The sequence below is a fragment of the Arctopsyche grandis genome, chromosome 6 (assembly GCF_051622035.1).
Source record: "Arctopsyche grandis isolate Sample6627 chromosome 6, ASM5162203v2, whole genome shotgun sequence".
In the NCBI taxonomy this organism is placed as follows: domain Eukaryota; kingdom Metazoa; phylum Arthropoda; class Insecta; order Trichoptera; family Hydropsychidae; genus Arctopsyche; species Arctopsyche grandis.
In genome coordinates this window covers 4330832-4350557 of record NC_135360.1, presented here as the reverse complement: position 1 = coordinate 4350557, position 19726 = coordinate 4330832, and the positions used below count along the sequence as shown (strand labels likewise).

The window sequence follows — 19726 nt, the reverse complement described above, 5'->3', positions numbered from 1 at the left end:
GACCATCTATACATATTACAATACTTCACAAAATTATTTACGAGTTAACAAGTATACAAATCAGTCAGTTTATTGAACAAAAACATGTAGTGATAAATTAAGAATATTCTCGATATTTTCGAGATTCTAATAAACAATTTCTCGAGATACGAGAATCTCGAATTTTCATAATAAAATATTCTCGAGAAATGAGAATCTCGAAATTTTACAATAAGTAGCATAATGATCGTAAAGATTTTGAAATATGTAATCAATGTTATTGATACGTAAATAAACGACGAATAAGCTAACTTTAAATTTTATTATTAGACTCTCAAATACACATGCTATTTGAATTATGTCCAGAGACATTATGTCGCGTTATCATTTTGTCGGGGACGTTTCGTCGTGGATCCGTGAAAAACATTATAGGGGATGGAACGAATGAGACGACTGGCATTTTGATGCACGTGTTTTTATTATGGCAGCCGAAGACGGAGTGAGGTAGCAACTCTGAACATCGCCGAGTTGGTCCCAACTCGCAGGAAGGTGACCGAATTCGACCATGTCATATAGCGAGCCGCCATAACATCTTATTTGTGTTTTACTGCTTTTAATGCCAAAAATATCATATTTCAATATCGAAAAAACTTGAAATGTGAAAAAACGAAGACACATTATAGGCTATTTTTTCAAAATTTAAAGTTAAAATATTAATAGTAAGTATCTATATATTAATTTATCAAACGTTATTTTGATAAAAAATAGTAAATTGAACAAATTATTTAATTATTTAAATATGTATTACCTTTGGCAACTGGTAAACGGGTTATTGCGCAAATTGCGATCACGCGCACGACAATCGTTGCCACAATATTCACGAATACGGAATATCTACTTTACGGGTTACTTTCGATTGATGCTATTTTATATTTTATAGCAACCTTTGAACATTTATAGTAAAATCCTACATATAAAACACTAAAGTTTGTTCGTATGTATGTTGGTACCTATGTATGTATGTTTTGTCAATTTAATTAATAGTCGACAGTCTATTTTTCTGACGTCATCGAACAAATAATTCGCTTTTTTCCGATTCAAAGGATTCGAAGTTCCCGGGGGTGGAGGCGCTGAGGGCGAAGCCCTAGGGTTTCAACCCTAGGGGGCGCAGACCTCGGGGGTGTACATATAGTTTTTTATAAGAGACTTACTATATATGTTTGTTTGTTCGTGACAGTCAATTTAATAAAAAAAACAAATGAGTATCCTAATAAATTTATATAAAATAAAACTATTCAAATAAATTTAATAAAATGTTTACTATTAGATTAGTCATGTTTAAGTGGTTTATATTACAAATAATAAAGTAATAAAGCTAGTTATGATATAAAAACGTTATAAAACCATGTAGCGTTTAGGAATAAATTAATGTAGATAGATTTTTTATGGTTGCCATATTTACCGGGCATAAATAGTATATGTGTATTAAATTCGGTTTCCCAATTATCAATATTAATGTCCGTCTAATCAGCTATATGGTTAAAAAGCCATAGTGGGTAGGATTATTTATGCCAATTTGTTGCAACCGTTTCAACAATGAAATCAGATAAATTGGCAAGCTCCGATAAGAAACGATCAAATCACAAATGTCCAATCCATATGACATCCCACCCCGAAAAAAATATGTAATAAACAGTTTAATTTTTGACAAATTTCCGATTGTGACATTTGAAATCCACTGAGACCTTGTTTTTTGCACACATTAATGTTTATGCTGAGGTCCACAAATGTGACATTGAAGACTCTATACAACGGACTGTTAAATGTTATTAAAACAATGTGATATATTGCGAAAAATTTTTAAATTGTAAGTACGTTGCATATTTTCATTTTATTAAGCATGTTTCGTAATTAAATTGGGCGTGTTTTATACGGAAATTGAAATCCTTTTACCCGGAGAAGAAAATATAAAACTGAGTGTTATACAGCGTGTGAAAAATATGCATATTCTCTTTCAGTTTTCATTACTTTTATTGTTATTATTGTTTGTATAATATAAAAAAAAATCAAAAAATTCAACCCAGACGATGTAAATTTTGCATATTCACTGCCGATTAGTATTTTAGTGTGTATTTTAGTTTTCCAAAATGGCGCTTAGTTTAAAAATAATTTTGCATTTTCATTCACACATCATCAACTTTGAGCCGAGCTAATTAATGTACTAAAACTAGTAATTGGACCGTTATGTACATATCGAGCTTTGATTAGAAAATATATTCTAGATTTATATTTTTTTTGTAAATTTTTTGTTTCTTCTATTTTAATTTAACATAAACACAATTATTATTTTATTTAATTTAACACATATTACTATTTAATTAATTTAATTTAACACATATTACACATATACTATTGTACCGGTACCAAAGGTTACGGGCACACATAAAGCCAGTGAAATGAGGCCCATCAATATGTTACCAATTGTTGAGAAGATGCTGGAGGAAATCGTTATGATTCAATTGAAAGAGTTCATTAGTATAAATGATTGTTTGGTTGTGGAACAGTCTGGATTTAGAGTGAAACATTCAACAGAAACCGCTATCCAATTGGTGGTTTCTGATTGGATGGAGACGATGGATGAATCTAGCATGGTTGTTGGAGCAGTTTTTCTAGATTTTAAGCGAGCGTTCGAGACAGTAGATAGGAATATTTTATTACAAAAATTATATAAGTTAGGAATAAATGGTATAGTATTAAAGTGGCTTCAATCATACTTAAATAATAGAAGGCAAAGAGTAAAAATTGATAAGGTGTTATCCTCTGAATTTGTAACACCTCATGGAGTGCCGCAAGGGTCCAAATTGGGACCCTTATTATTTATATTATATATAAACGATATTGTTAAGGTAATTAAGATGTGTAAAATACATTTGTTTGCAGATGATACATTGATATATATAATTGGAAAGAATGTTGATGTAATGTCTGAGATTTTAAATATAGAATTAAATTATGTGAATGACTGGTTGTGTGAAAATAAATTAAAGTTGAATGTGAATAAAACAAAAATGATGTGGTTGAATGGTAAAAATAAAAATATATTGAATGAAATTAGAATTGATGATAAGTTAATTGAAAAAGTTGAAAATATAAAATACTTAGGTGTATACATAGATTCAGGACTAAATTTTAAAATGCACGCTGACTATATAATAAAAAAAATGGCTATAAAAGTTGGTGTATTATGTAGATTAAGAAATATTTTAAGTAAAAAAAGTAAAATTTTAGTGTTTAATTCAATTGTCTTGCCACATGTGGTTTATTGTGCCACTGTGCTTAATTTGTTTAGTGGCCAAGATTTAGAAAAAATGCAAAAAATACAGAATAAAGCTATGAGAGCTATTTTGAATGTGAGTAGATTTAAGAGTATTGGAAGTATGTTAGATGAATTAGGATGGATGAGTATTAGAATTAGTCTAAATATTAGTACATTGTCTTTTGTTTATAAGTTAGATCATAAGTTATTACCTAAGTATTTTGATGATTATATAATAAGGAATAGAGATAAACATAGTTTTTATACTAGAAATAAGGACAAACTAGTTGTAAGTAGAGTAAGAAAGAATAAGACGGCTGGGGGTGTTTTTCACAGGGGTGTGCTCATGTATAATGCCCTCCCTGAGTGCGTCAGGTCTGCTAAAAACATGGATGCATTCCTGCGAGGTGCGAAGAGACACCTCTGTGAGGGACAGTACATATAAGTTAATTATAAATTTTAGAGTTAAGTATAATAATTAAGATGTATTTTTTTTTAAATTAGCTTGATAGCTAAAATATATATAAATAAATAAATAACAATTGTTTTTATAACGATCTGCTGTAGGAAGCTACAGGACATATGAATGTACATTGTACATATGGGTCTACGTGACGAGACAGAATGTTAAACGACAGAAAACGCAAATATCGGAAGGCAAAGATCGAAATTCGAAAGATCTTAAGTCGAAAGATCAAAAAAAAAAATGGTGCATGGTAAACATTTGACAGCCGTTGGAAACTTTTAGCAAATTGCAAAAACATATATGAAATTCATCTTCATTTTTAAATAAAAGTTATAATTATGAAAAGTTTGAGAATCACTTAATGAATTATGGAAAATAACGGAAAAGTTGAGAATTCGATGAAAAGTTTTATTTAATCGACGAAACGTGTGAAAAATATTTGACAGCCACTGTTTGAAATAAATATACAAAATTGATTTTCAATTTAAGTCAATTTCGAATTAATTTCACGAATTCAAAGTAGTATTATTTAAAAACGAAAAATTATACGAAATGAAATATAACATTTCTGGATTGAATTGAATTGAATTCATTTTTATGTTTAAAATATGTACATATGTATATGTTTTTGATTTTGGCCATTCTCTGATTTTTCAGTTCATTTAGATAATATTAATTATTCATGAGTAAATTAAATATTGACGGAAAATAAAATATATTTTGAGAAGTTGTTGTATATCATGTATTTATTCAAACAATTGGATAACTTAAAAATTCAAAAAGTACATTTAATGATTATTTCATGATACATTTTTATCAAATAATACAAAAAAAACTGCAGTCGATCAAATAATCGAAACATTTGGAATGACATGTGCAACTGCATTATATCTCCCTATGCTCAGACTTGTTGAAGGTTTCCAAGATTTGTTCGTCTCGTCGTATTCCCAAACATCTCTACTTCCTCCACCTGAAAATCAAAACAATAAATTAATTCTACATTTAAGATCCATTAATTCAACTTAAGTTGTAAAAAATACTCACCCATGCTAAACAGTTTATTTTGAAAAGAGCCGAGACTGATTCCGACTGCAACTTGCGGTAGTTTGATGAATGCAGTCCACACATTTGCATTCGGATCGTAATGCTCCACACTGTCTAAATAAGTACGAGTTTGTCTGTCAAATCCACCAGCGACATAAAGTTTTCCTTTGAATGCGACGCTCTAAAATGGCGAAATCAAAATTTAGTTCATTTTATTTTGGAGAGTTGTATATTATTTGCGATAGTTGTGAATAAAATTAATTGATGTTCACCGAATGATTATATCTTCCCTGAATCATCTGAGCGCGGTAAGTCCAAGAATTGGTCTCCACTGAATACATCTGCACTTTATTCTTGGATATAGATTTTCCATTTTCATCTGTAAGCCCGCCTGTTATGTATATTTTATCGGCGATGACAGAAGCACTATGATCACTAACTGCTATCAACAATGGAGCGATGATCTGCCAATCCCCAGTGTTGCTGCTCCACCTAATCGAAATCAATAATCGTCAACTTCTCTTTCAATCGATCTGATGAAATGATAGCAATTTAATCACCTTTCCACTGAAGATAAATAGTCATTATCTCTACCACCAATGGCGTAAACATCCGTGGACGAACCGCGCCGAAGTGTCACTGCTGAGAATTCATAACGAGCTCGATTTAATGGCTTCAATGGCTTTTTCTCACCGCTTTTCAAATCGATGTATTCTACCTCCTAAAACAAATAAATTGGTTACATTCCGATTTCTCTAAGCAGGTACTTCGCAACACCGGAAAACGTTACTGAAGTCACTGTTGCATTTGAAGAATTCACTCCGCCGATGATAAGGATCCAATCTCCCACGAGGACAGACGCAAAATAATATTTATTTATTCCAATATTTTTGGATAGAGTCCAACTGTTCTTTAATCCATCAAATATATCGATGGTGTTTGCCATCTGAAAACACGTTATGCAATAAAATAATTAATTTACAATACAATCAAAATATTATACTTGTGATACAAAACTCACATCAGTATTCGATCCCCCAACCAGTGCCATTTTTTGTATTTTTCTACGAGGGGTCTCTTTTGAAACGAAAGATTTATCATTCTTGTTTATAATTTCTTGTCTAATAGTGGTCATACACTCTGCACACGAATTACAGAACGTCATTACTTCGTTGACGATAAACTGAAAATATAACACATTATTCGAATGATTTTTATCACTAAACTGCAACATTCATTTAATTTCAAATACCTCCAACGAGAGTAGGGATAACCTCACAGATTTCATCAGCTGTGCCAAGTTACTTTTATGGTTTGCATTATCATGATTTACCCACAATTTCACAGCTCTGAATACGCTTTCTTCGGAAGGCACGTTCAAATCATTCGATTTCAAGATTTCCATCAAGTTGAAGAGTGGCAGATTGAGAAAACCTTGAGTTTTGTGCAGCTGAAAGAGAAGTGGAATTGAAAAATATTTAAGTGACATATTTTTTTATATAATCAACACTCACCGTCTCGAAGTTTTCCAGAGTCAAATCCATTGCTTTTTTTAGTAATTCGGAATCTCCTGTTGATTTCAAAACGTTCAGACAATTAGATTTATTGACTGTTTTAAATTGTGGTGGAATTTTCACTTCGAGTAGATTGGCTAGCTCCAGTAATTTCTTGAGGTGTTTTTCTCCTATGTCTAAAATTATTTTTAAATGATTGCATTTAATGACGAAATCTCGTATTTGAAATTGATTATTTTAGATATTTATGAACTCGTACTTATTTCTCCAGTGTAACAATACTTTAGGATTGCATCGATAACTTTGTAGTCAAATTGTGACATAATCCCCTCCACTAGACCTTCGTTTGACCCAAAGAATTCGCTACACGCCATTAGAACTATCAAGTGTGCAGGAAACCTGCGATTATGAAAAATTATAATTAAACTGGCAGAACAATTTACATTTTAAATAATTTTGGATTCGAATTAAGATACTCTCGGCCTCGAACTGTAAATAAGGTGTCGCATTTCTTATTTTGTTGGAAGGCCTCATACAAATACTCCACTCGTTTTGCAGCAAAATCAGGCTTCGCCTTCACTAGATACATCTTGTTTCTGATTTTCTCTTAGATTTCTCCTGAAAAACAAGATTGAAAATTATATAAAAAGACAATATAACTATAAGTGCTAAGCAAAATAAAGTTCGACTTACCAATTGGAAAGAATAGCAGCGACTGATGTGGAGAACTGTCGTTCTGCGGTTTTATCTCGATAGATAAGGATATCTCAACCCTTTCGTTGCATTGAAACGTATATTAATTATTTGTCATAAATGCCATGACAGGTGACCAACATACGGGGAATATATAATTGAACTTTAGTTAAGATCAGGGCTGTGGAGTCGGACTCCGACGTTTTGCCATGATTCCAATCGGACTCGAATTATTATATTATAGTATGATCGACTTTTCTTGCCAATGCATAAAATTATTAAAAATAAAAATAATTGCGATATTTAAAATATAAAAAAAAATAATGGAATTAAATTGCCATTTACCCAATATATCGAATTATTGGTAGTGAAATAGGTATAAATAAAGAGTAAGTACTTTCATAGTGCATGGATAAGAATTTCATACACAAACATATCAATTTAATAAAAAAATGAGAGTAAAAATTGAAATAAAAATAAATATTTAAGCACATCAAAATACGTGCAATTCAACTATTTTATTTTTAAGGTAAATAAAATAAGGTTAAAATAAACAAAGTAACGTTAAGTTATTTTATTTATTTATTTATTCATAATCATTGAGAAGATTGAATTTACTTTTATTCCCTCTCAATAAACGTTTAAATCTAGTTTCATAAAACATTTAACATATAAAATCAATAAAATTAAGTGACAATGATAAATAATATATTTTCTATTTTTGACCCTTCTTCTAACTTCGAACTTACATGTAAAGGGTTATCACTTGATTATTTACCCGGATGTGGCATTATACTACACAAAAACATGTTTTTACACAAATAATGAAAAACCGCATGGAAATAACCACTCATCCGATATTAAAATAATCGTCTTCTCACAGATAAAACACATTTTGAAATTAAAATTAAGATCATCGATAATAGAATTCGACAAACTAGTCAAATCCGCCATGCATATTTTGCACTCAAAAGGAATAACATCTAAAGTAAGCAATTAATAAGAATTGATTAATAACCGAAAAATGTATTTTCTTCAAGATAATTTCAATGATAGCGGAAAAACCGCACAAAAAAACAACCGACTATTGAAAATAGAAGAAGGATTGTTGACACTGGTTTTAACTCTTATCTATAATATTATCTTATACTAAATGCATTGCCTCAATGCTAACTCGTTTTATTTTCGTTTATAAACACGAAAATTCGAACTGGAGATTTTAAATGTGTATTAAATTTTAGGTCTTTTCTTAAGTTTTTGGATTCAATTGTCTCATAAGCCGCTCAACGGATTGAGATGAATCGTAAAAGTTATGATAGATAAAAGTTATGATAGATCAAAGTTATGATAGCCCTTTCAAAAAAGTATAACTGACGCTAACATACATATCGGGTAGTTATTGTATATCTATATATTTAAATGAAAGGAACAGGAAAGAAACCTGCAAAGATAAAACGTTTATCGATTTGGAAACAATCCAATTTGAATTTGTTAGATCAGCATACGATGAAATCCATTTATCCATTTATCCAGCTATCCGAGCTGAAACTGAAATTATAGCTCCGAATTGATAATATTATGGGAATAATATACATGTGTATGTTAATCGGTGTGACTTACTCAGTTATTGAAGATGCAGCCTATCCAATGGACCTGAAAGTAAAGTGATTGTAATTTTCTACCATCGATAAATAATATAAGCAGTTTCAACTTACATTTCAGATAGCATGGCCCAGCCCCGATTTTTGTTTTCAGAACCGCTATCAGAGCTGAAATTAAAAATAATTCGATTAATAACAATATATGTGATTTTGTAACGCGACGTTTTCCCATCGTCCCATAGGGCAACACTTGCCCTTTATTTCGAGTGGCCACCCAGGGAAAAGCCTTATAGGCGCGCGCGCATGTGGAGCGCGCCCTCTCACCCGCAATCCCCCGTCGAAGAAAGATATCTCCTGTGCACGTCTCCAGGGGGAGACAGGGCCCAGAGATCCATCACCATCCGTGCTGAAGAGCCGCCGCGAGGTCGAGTGTAGCATCACTCCCTCCCCTGAGTTCCAGCACAACGTCCCCTGCATTCCTCACGCCGTTTCCGGAGAAACCTCAGCCGTGAGAGGACCCGACCAGAGGACCGCAGAGCCTCACCTCTCTTCATCCAGCCGTCCGCCGGGACAGACCTACCTCCAGCATCTCCGCCGAGCGTCTTCAGAGACGCCCAGAGATCGCCATCTTGTGTCCACACCAGGCAGTACGGAGTTTGTCTCCTGCCTCCCCCCTCCCGCTGCTGTGACCCGACCAGCGGTGGTTCAACGAGAAGGTGACCGCAGAGCCAGTTTCCCGAGCCAGGAAGCAATCAACGCAGACGACTTGCAGTCAGGAACCTCCCCGACTATATACTTATATATATAACTATCCCAAGGTTAGTCCACGTTTCTACATAACTCAACTCTTGGAAGAATAACGACGTATAACCAGTGGCGGACTGGCCATACAAGCGAACATGCCTGATGGCATGTGGGCCCCACTATCTGTTAGAAAATATGGGCCCTCAGTAAAATTAAATAACTTTTTAAGTATTTCACGCGTGTAAAAATTTATAGGATATTGCACTTTGGGACCTAAAGTTTGGGTATTTCAACAAAACAAATTTCTTACGATATACACAAACAACTAATACCTGCTTTAACAGCCCAAGGATCGGTTAACTTTTTTTATTAGGCTCGAAATGTAAGTTTCAACATTTGCGTGGGCCCTTTTGCTGGGCCCATTTCTAACCTCAATATTATGTATATACCAATACCTATGTAACAACTACCTACTGAAATAAAAATGGGAATAAACAAATTTCCGTGAATAATATAAACTGAATTGCTTAAAACAATTTTGATAGGACGATTCATCATCAACCAGCGATTTAAATTTACTTCATACTTTCAAAATAACATTTGATTATACTTCGACGATATAGTAAGATTTAAATACACAATTTTAAACAGTTTCCGAATATAAAATCTATTCGTAATCTAGACACATCCATGTATATAGAAATATAGGATAGGGGCCCCCTCCCCATAATCCCGATTTTCGCATGATCACAAAACTTTATCTATTGTTATTACGTACATATGTATGTATGTATGTACATAGATAAAGTGAAAAGACAGTCAGTAGAAATTAAGTTAACCCAAAGGGTTAAGGGTTAAGGGTTGATAGTGTTTTAGTGACTCAGTTTGATGGTCGATTTTTGTTGACCATGTGAAGATTTTTGGAAAATAATTTTCGCCTGCGGCGCTTTTTTCACTTTTTACATTATATTTTTTTATAATTATTCTATCAAAAATAAGCTTATTTTTTTCATATTTTATAACTCAATAAGGTGTATGCAAAGAATATTTTCCATTTTTATTCCGATATAAAAAAGATTTTTTGAAAAAAAATTCAATTTGACCAATCTTTGACTGCGCCCCCAAAGAAAAAGCTGAAATGACGTCCCTGATTGTTTTCTACCGAAAGTAAAAGCCGCTTTTATGCCGCATTCTTTTATGATGCATTCTATTTACCTAGGACAAGGCTTAAAAAGAAATATACAATGTAATTTATGGATCTATTTTGCTTTTGCCATTTTTCTTGTACTTAAATTTGTTTATTCCCATTTTTGAAAATTTTATTTTTTTTTACCCTTGATTTTTAGCGTGATGGAAAGAAGAAAATTTTGTTATATGGGGGGGGGGGGGGGGGGAATTTTTTTAACCCTGGGTGGGCCCCCTTTGACTCCTGGCATGCACTAATTTCAGTCCCAGTCCGCCACTGCGTATAGCCAGAAGCATAGCTCGGACGTTAAGCTTCTGCTTACCGTCAAGAAGGTGCCGGGTTCTATCCCTGAATGAAAATGAATTTTTCAGAGTATGCTGTTGGTCGGACCTGGATTTGCAATTTTCTCTGATTTCATTGTTGAAACGGTTCCCGGAAAAAAAATTGGCTAAAAACCCTTCCTACCTACTATGTCACCACTATTTGAAAAATTTGATTGATGTACAATAAAAATGTATGTACAATTCATAGATGTCTCGTTAATTTGCGAGTTTTTTCAGTGTCTCGCAATTCAACGACTTATAATAAAAATGCTGTATTTGTATTTGTAATTGGCCAGGAAGGCGCATTGGGATTTACCTGTAAGGTAAAATAAAAAAAAAAAAATAATAAAATAAAAATAACGCCCTCTGCATAAAGACGTGCATAAATCCGTTCATTACAATGGCGCCCAACGAGTGGGCCTGATTAGTAAGTCGCTCGTCTGTCACGACTCATCACGAAGATGTACGGTCTACGCTCCGCGGGGAACGTAGACCCAGACGCGTCTTCTTCACAATCGACTTCCCCACCGGAAGGTCAGTCGACTCCCCCATCACCAGTTGGCACAATGCTGTTGGAATGATGAAGCTGATGATGGAGCAACTTATAGCTTCCCGAACCGCATCTGTCCCCCCCCCCGTCATTTCACCTGCCCCGGTCGCGGCGGGAAATTTCGCGAGTTGCAAATCTCGGTTTGCTGGCGACTCATCGGAATCAGTAGAAGCTTTTATTGATGCCATTGAGATATATAAACACTGTTGCCGAATCCCAGACGAGGACGCGCTTCGAGGTTTGCCGATGCTACTCGATAAAGACGCAGCGATTTGGTGGGTTGGTATGAAACCTTCCATCCCCACCTGGTCCATGGCGCTATAGGCGCTACGAAGCAGCTACAGCGAACGTAGTCCAGCTTACAGACTGTTTCTCGAAATTAGCGCTACGAGACAACAGGAAGGAGAATCGACGGACCTCTTCATCAATCAAAAACGCGCGTTATTCGCAAAAATGCCGTACAGCATTCCAGAAGAAATGCAAATCGATATAGTATACGGCTTATTGTCTCCCTTCTCACGAACCCGTTTGAGCCGAGATAGGGTTTCAAATTTCCGAGAATTAAGTCACCACGCACGCATCATAGAAGAAATGCAAGCCGAAGATACCCGAGCGACAATAGCCGAGCGTGGAACAATGGGACCCGACATTCCACACCGTTCGAGAATCGCCGATGGACCCGCGCCTGACACAAAAGAAAGCCAACCCGCGACCGGAAGGGACCGAACATTCCCGAGAAAGGAACGAATGGGTGAACAAAGGCCGCGACTTCGACCGACGTGTTCTTTCTGCAACAACCGGGGACATTCGGTTGAAGAATGTCGGAAGAAAAATGGGGCGCAGACGAGACCGCAGATCGCGTGCTACGGTTGCGGGGCTCCAGGTGTGATGAAGAGCAATTGTCCCACGTGCAAGACGAAGAACGGGGCCGCGTTGTCAACCATCGCCCTGGCGACGTTTCCACGCCAGATACCGGAACCAACCAATCGGCAAGTCTTATTCGTATACGTCGGAAACCAGCGGATACGAACCGTCATCGACAGCGGGGCCAGTCGAAGCGTCGCGAGTTCCCGAGTACATCAATGGCTGATCCAACAGGGACAGGCGCTCCATACTTCAGAGATGCTCATCCAATTGGCCGATGGAGTTCGCGGACCCCGGAAGATGATTCTCGCCGAGTTACAGGTGTCGCTGAAACATCGCACAATCCCAACCACCTTCATGATATTCCCGGATGCCCGAAATGGAGAAACCTTGCTGGGCATGGACTTCGTGAGGGCTGCAGGACTTCTCATGGACTACGAACATGGCACGTGGGGATTTGGACGTGACCCAACGACCCGCTACCCCATGGAGTACGAACACGGACGCACCGACGTAAAGCTAGCCAGCAGCATAGCTCGGACGTTAAGCTTCTGCTTACCGTCAAGAAGGTGCCGGGTTCTATCCCTGAATGAAAATGAATTTTTCAGAGTATGCTGTTGGTCAGACCTGGATTTGTGACTCCAGGTTGATCGTTTCCTATCAGAGTTTGCCAATTTTCTCTCTGATTTCATTGTTGAAACGGTTCCCGGAAAAAAAAATTGGCTAAAAATCCTTCCTACCTACTGTGTCACCACTATTTGAAAAATTTGATTGATGTACAATAAAAAATTATGTACAATTCATAGATGTCTCGTTAATTTGCGAGTTTTTTCAGTGTCTCGCAATTCAACGACTTATAATAAAAATGCTGTATTTGTATTTGTAATTGGCCAGGAAGGCGCATTGGGATTTACCTGTAAGGCCTTCCTGGTATATATGTAAAAATAAAAAATAAAAATAAGTGTGCCGCCGTCAGCCATCTCCGAGACGACGAAGGAGCTGTGCTAAGCCCGGACGAGCGGTCATCGCTAGAGGCCACAGTTCATCAGCATGAAGACATTTTCATGCCAGGGGGAGCACCCACGGAATATGCGACGCATACAATTGACACCGGAACGAGCGCCCCCATCTCTGTTCCACCGTAACATCTCACGCCCGCAAAGAAACAGATCCTGAAAGCGGAGCTAGACAAGATGCTGGTCGACGGTATCGTTGAAGAATGAGACTCCGCATGGACGTCGCCCGTAGTGCTGATCCCCAAGAAGGACGGATCCGTCCGGTTTTGCGTGGACTATCGGCGAATTAACGCCATCACCAGAACGGACAGCTACCCCCTCCCCTTGATCGACGAGTTGGTGCAGTCAACGAGAAAGGGCTGCTACCTGAGCACCATCGACTTGAAGGCGGGATACTGGCAGGTGAAAGTGGCGGAGGCCGATCGAGACAAGACGGCATTCACCACCCCGTATGGCACCTACCGTTTTACCCGCATGCCCTTTGGGTTGAAGAACGCGCCGGCCACCTTTAAGCGATTGATTGACCGGTTCCGGACCGGTCTGAAGCGCGACGTTTTGTTGTTGGCGTACCTGGACGATCTACTCGTCGTGTCCGAAACTTTAACGCAACATTTGGACGATCTGCAGGCCGTCTTTGAGCGCCTGAGACAGTTTAATTTACGTGCGAATCGTGAGAAGTGCGTGTTCGTGCGAGAACAGGTGAAGTTCCTGGGACACATAATCTCGGCGGAAGGAATACGCCCGGACCCGGAAAAGGTAGAAGCCATTAAGAAAATGCCGCCACCGACGAATATCAAACACCTGCGAACCTTCCTGCAAACGTGCTCGTGGTTCAGGAAGTTCATCGACGGGTTCTCGGCCATTGCGCAACCCCTTACGCAATTGACGAAGAAGGATCGACCCTTTTTGTGGGGTGAGGCGCAGCAGCAAGCGTTCGAGACACTGAAGGACCAGTTAACTCACGCACCTGTGTTAGCTCAAGCAGACTACTCACAGCCGTTCGTTTTACGAACCGATGCCAGTAATTACGCACTAGGAGCCGTCCTACTGCAAGGAGAGGGAATTGAAGAGCGACCCATCGAATACGCGAGCCGCTTATTGATTCCCGCTGAACGAAACTACTCCACCACAGAGAGAGAGGCTCTCGCCGTGGTGTGGTCCGAGGAGAAATTTCGCGGCTACATCGACGGACATACGGTCGTCATCGGGAGCGATCACCAACCATTGCGGTGGCTGATGACGCTCAAGTCCCCGACGGGTCGCCTGGTACGTTGGGCACTTAAACTGCAAGCGTTTGATCTCCGGTACGAATATACACCGGGGAAGGCGAACGTAGTAGCTGACACGTTAAGTCATCCAAATTGCGACCCCACTACGACCGATTCCTGTGGAATTTGCGCAATCGCGTTGGACCTGCCGCGCCAAGGAGCCACGGACCTGCGCTCTGAACAACTAGCTGACCCGGAAGTTGCCAAGATCATTCGGGATATGGAGAACATTGACCCGGCGACCGCAATCCGATGGACGGAGAGGGGTTACCTGCTGACTCAAGGCGTTCTCTATCGTCTCAACCCTGATGTAGAAGTAGAGGAGCCTCAACTAGTGGTGCCGGTCAATATGCGCGGAACGATAATGAAGGAGCTGCATGACGCACCTACAGCTGGACACACCGGAACCGCGAGAACCATCAGCAAGGTGCAACAGCGGTATTACTTTCCGGGAATGCGGAAGTACATCGCCGATTACGTCCGCACCTGCGTGGAATGTCAACGGCACAAACCGGATAACCTGAAACCTACCGGACTATTACAAACCCCCGTACCTGCTCAGCGTTTTGAAGTGCTAGCCATCGACCTTTTCGGTCCGTTACCTGCCGGCAAGCAGGGGGAGCGCCGGATTTTTCTGGTAGAGGACGTGGCCAGTAAGTGGGTCGAACTGTTCGCACTCCCAGTCGCAACCGCGGAGGCGTGCGCAAAAGTGTTATTGTCGGATATGGCGAATCATATCCGACAATGGAGCACAGTTCGTCGCAGAGGTGATGCAACAGGCCATGTTCGCCTTTGGAGTGAAACAGAACTTGCTGCCGCTATATCACCCGGAAGGAAACCCAGCGGAGAGGAAGAACCGCGACCTTAAGGTTCAGCTCGCGATGTTGGTGAAGAACCAGCATTCCCATTGGCCGCACGCCTTGCCCTCTATCCGATTCGCAATGAATTGTGCAATCACGCAAGCAACCAACCAATCCCCTGCATACCTCACGTTTGCCCGAGAGCTACGGTCGCCTCTGGACGTACACCATGACCTGGGCGCGGTGCTGGCCGCGGATAATTACGTTCCCCAGATCACGCCATACTTGAAAAACTTGGCCGACGATTTGATACAAGCCAAGGAAACCATTGAGAAGCGGCAAGACCACAGCAAGCTGTATGCCGATCAAACCCGGAGGCCCCACCCCAGTTACCAACTCGGTGACCTGGTGTTGCTGCGTACCCACATCCTCAGTCACGCCAAAAAGAGGCGGAGCGCTAAGTTCGCCCCCATACGCGATGGACCATATAGGATCAGCAAGTTGATGAGTCCCACTACCTTTCTTTTGTCCTCTATCGACTCTCCCATGGAGACGGTGGGGAAATACCACGTCAAGGAACTGACGCCCTACCTGGCCAGGGAGGCCGGCGTTCCGGCACCGGTCGTGCCGAAGCGACGCAGAGGAAGACCTCGTACGAAGCCCGTTGCACAATGCTAGGCTTCGGCGCTATCCGAGTTCAGAGACCGGACGTTTGCCCTCTGAACTCGAGGGGGAGGATGTAACGCGACGTTCTCCCGAGTGTCCCTTCAGTTGGTAGCGGTAGTAATCTTTAGGGTGGCACCAGTTACTTTACCGCGCCAACACCATACCCCTCTCGAGAAGTATCGAGAGCCGCTCTCTCTACATCCAGCCGTCAGCCGGGACAGACCTACCTCCAGCATCTCCGCCGAGCGTCTTCAGAGACGCCCAGAGATCGCCATCTTGTGTCCACACGAGGCAGTACGGAGTTTGTCTCCTGCCTCACCCCCTCCCGCTGCTGTGACCCGACCAGCGGTGCTTCAACGAGAAGACGACCGCAGAGCCAGTTTCCCGAGCACGAGGGAGCTGTTATCAACGCAGACGACTTGCAGTCAGGAACCTCCCCGACTATATACCTATATATATAATTATCCCAAGGTTAGTCCACGTTTCTACATAACTCGACTCTTGGAAGAATAACGACGTATAACGCCCTCTGCATCAGACGCGCGTAAATCCGTTCGTCACAATATCACATTTGTATGGCCTTACGCCAAGATGAGTACTCATATGTGTACTAAGTTGAGATTTTATCAAAAAACATTTTAAACAAATATCACATTTGAACGGTTTTTCTCCAGAGTGGCTTTGCATATGCTTCTTAAAGCCCGATTTTAGGACAAATGATTTTAAGCAAATGTCACACTTGTGTGCCCTTATCCCAAGATGATATTTCATGTGCGTCGAGAGGGCATAACTGCGTACAAACGATCTTGAACATATATCACATTTGTACGGTTTTACCCCAGTATGAACACTCATGTGTGTAGAGAGTCCTTGTTTTTTGATAAATGTCTTTGAACAAAAGTCACACACAAGCACCTTTTTTCGAGTGTCAGATGTTTTCTGTGTCATAAGATTGTGTTTACGAGCACACATTTTGTCTTGAAAATTCATTTTATGGTCCAATTCAGAATGTGTAGGGGTCATATAAATCATTTCGTAATGGTACTTCTTCCGCTGGAATGCCAATAGTATAATTTATTTCTACCACGTTATCGTCCGGAATAATGTTTCCTCCATGTGTCTACGAAACAAAGCAAACGTTGTAAAATTTGTAACATTTTTGTAGTGCGATTCGATATCATTTTACAGGTGCATTTATATTTTCGATTAGATGAATTTTTTGCTTGGAATTGTTCTAATGTACTCAAATTCCATTCACTTACCTCGCCATCGTCTGGCCAATTGGAAATGTTTGGTGGAAAATCAGCTCCAGACTCTTTTTCCCATATTAAATCTTCCAGCAAAACTTCCTCTACCTTGATATCCAAGTAATCGTCTGATCTCATCCTCGATGTTTTGTCACTCTGAAGACAAGCGTTTCGAAAGCTATCGAGCAACTCCAGATTGTTGACACACGAAAGGCAGATCATATCCGGCAGACGATCATGTTTCCAAACCTGCAGATGAAAAATGAATTGAAGATTACGAGAACTAACGAATTAGCAATAGCAATGGTTTAAGTGTAAATAGCCCGCAGCTGACAGCAGGTCCAAATGCGTTGCACCAAACGTTGTGGATGAGGATCGTCGTGGATGGACACGAAATCTTCTGATGAACCAGAGCAGAGGCAAAGTCTGCACTCCATCGCTACTCGGATGGGAGAATCACCGTAGAAGTCGGGAGAGTGGAGAATGGATTCCTAGATATGGATATAGTCCCTCCTTGATGATGTTCGATGCATCTATCAAAAATGCTTTCTAAAGTCTTCATTTGACAGACGACAGCGGCCACTCGGCCTTTGGGGAGTGTGATGTGTATGCGTATTTTAGAATCATAAGTTTAGGGTAGCCAAAATAATATAGGCAACGTAAGTTCTCAATCACAGGTTTTATAAAAGTTTATTGTATAATTTCGATTGTTAAAAAAAAAATGAAAATATTAATTCATCTTAGCATTCTTAATGATTTGACCTGCATATATTTGTATACGGTATTACTCACGCGCTATACTCATTCGAAATTTGATGTTTAACATTACATATAGAAAAATGAACAAAGAATATGCATAACAGCATATAGAAAAAGTTTCGGTGGTTGGCCTAGTTGATGAAAGAAGCAAACCTAGAAACGTAGAAACGTCAAACGTCAAACGCCAAATGTCAAATTATAAATAGGTTTATGAGTACGTGCTGCCAACTGAAATCGGTCAAATCAAAAGAGTGCTATATCGATAAATTGGTAAACGGACTACAAGTCATATGTGAACCAGTCACTGGACAACCGGTCGCTCTAGATCGGTCACACGTGATCACCGTCACACTAAAACTGGTCACGAGAAAACTGGTCACACCCTAAAACGGTCACGAGAAAACTGGTTGATCGATTTTAGGAAGTGACCAGTTTTCTCGTGACCAGTTTTAGGGTGTGGCCAGTTTTCTCGTGACCAGTTTTAGTTTGACGGGTGATCACGTGTGACCGATCTAGAGCGACCGGTTGTCCTGTGACCGGTTAACATTTGACTAGTAATCACCGAACCCGATAAATTATTATGGAGGATGAACGAATGAGACGACTGGCATGTTAATGCACGTGTTTATTATATGACAGCTGAAGACAGAGTGAGTAGTAGCTCTCCGAACCCAGCCGAGTTGGTTCCCACTCGCAGGAAGGCAACCAAACTCGACCATGTCGTATAAGCGAGCCGCCACATTATCATAACATTTTGAATTAGCCGTTTAATTTTATTATTTGCCATGTGGCGGCTCACTTTACGACATGGTCGAGTTTGGTCACCTTCCTGCGAGTGGGGACCAACTCGGCTGGGTTCGGAGAGCGCTACTCACTCTGCCTTTAGCTGTCATATAATAAACACGTGCATTAACATGCCAGTCGTCTCATTCGTTCATCCCCCATAGCCATATTTTTGAAGGAGAAAAAGGCGTTGCTTTAAAAATATTTCCTATATATGTTTCTATATCTCCGAAAAAAATATTAAAAATAATAAAATTATAGGGTATAGGACGGGTGACAGGTTTCGACTGTTTCCCGGGCTATGGAAATTCAGTTGAGTTTGGAAGAGGATCGTTTATTTTCGTTCAATTATTACAATGGTACTTGTAATAATTAAATAATACGAAGAGGTTGGAGCTTCGGAGAAGTGATCTGGTTGAACTTCAGAGGTTCACTCTGTTGTTTGCGGCTGCTGTATAGCTTTATATGCGAGCGTGCCGCACGCATATCTTTTGTCTTCGTTTCCAGGACACGTGTGTTAGAAATGCGCGTTGACCTATTTTCGATGCGCGTGCATTCGGTACACGTGTGTTTTATGGGGCGCGTGTTTTCGGTACATGCATTGACTTATTTACAAGGCGCGTGCATTATAGCTGTGGGGTCGGCGTCGGGATGTCGTTCGTTTGCCACGATTAAATGTCTTTTTACGACACGTTTGTTCGGTATCCTGATGACATCACTGTGGGGTATCGTTTGTTTTACGATCGAACGATGAAATCTTTCTTTTGGAATGGTCGAAGGGTCGTTGCCCTTGAGTTATGCGTGTTTTGTACAGGATCGATGATGAGTAGTCACCGGAGCCTGAGGGGGCCGTGTATTGTTCAAAGGTTGTAAATGCATTGTTACAGGTTTGCCGAACAATGGATAG

The 19726-nt window shown here is 39.6% G+C and overlaps 3 protein-coding genes across 4 annotated transcripts in view; 1 reads left to right on the top strand and 2 right to left on the bottom strand.

Moving 5' to 3' along the window:
• Positions 1–2301: 2301 nt before the first annotated feature.
• Positions 2302–9229, bottom strand: LOC143913605 (kelch-like protein 24). Its single transcript, XM_077433492.1, has 16 exons — positions 8868–9229; positions 8728–8781; positions 8633–8665; positions 8454–8554; positions 7013–7092; positions 6796–6937; positions 6579–6718; positions 6320–6495; positions 6058–6255; positions 5827–5988; positions 5596–5751; positions 5366–5526; positions 5078–5297; positions 4806–4986; positions 3836–4731; positions 2302–2349 (listed from the first exon to the last, which is right to left on the bottom strand). Exons 6-15 carry the CDS (start codon positions 6906–6908, stop codon positions 4607–4609), a joined length of 1632 nt encoding a protein of 543 aa, XP_077289618.1. The 5' UTR covers positions 6909–6937; positions 7013–7092; positions 8454–8554; positions 8633–8665; positions 8728–8781; positions 8868–9229; the 3' UTR covers positions 2302–2349; positions 3836–4606.
• A 6216-nt stretch (positions 9230–15445) lies between these two features.
• LOC143913872 (uncharacterized) lies at positions 15446–16042 on the top strand. Its single transcript, XM_077433910.1, has one exon. It carries the CDS (start codon positions 15446–15448, stop codon positions 16040–16042), a length of 597 nt encoding a protein of 198 aa, XP_077290036.1.
• A 2600-nt stretch (positions 16043–18642) lies between these two features.
• Positions 18643–19726, bottom strand: part of LOC143913612 (uncharacterized) — a 374023-nt gene continuing 372939 nt past the window's right edge. The window contains exon 2 of one of the 2 annotated variants that reach the window (XM_077433506.1): positions 18643–18737. The gene's annotated coding sequence lies outside the window, so the exon portion shown is untranslated. Of the gene's footprint in view, positions 18765–19726 lie in introns of both variants that reach the window. The other variant, XM_077433505.1, reaches the window with a different exon arrangement.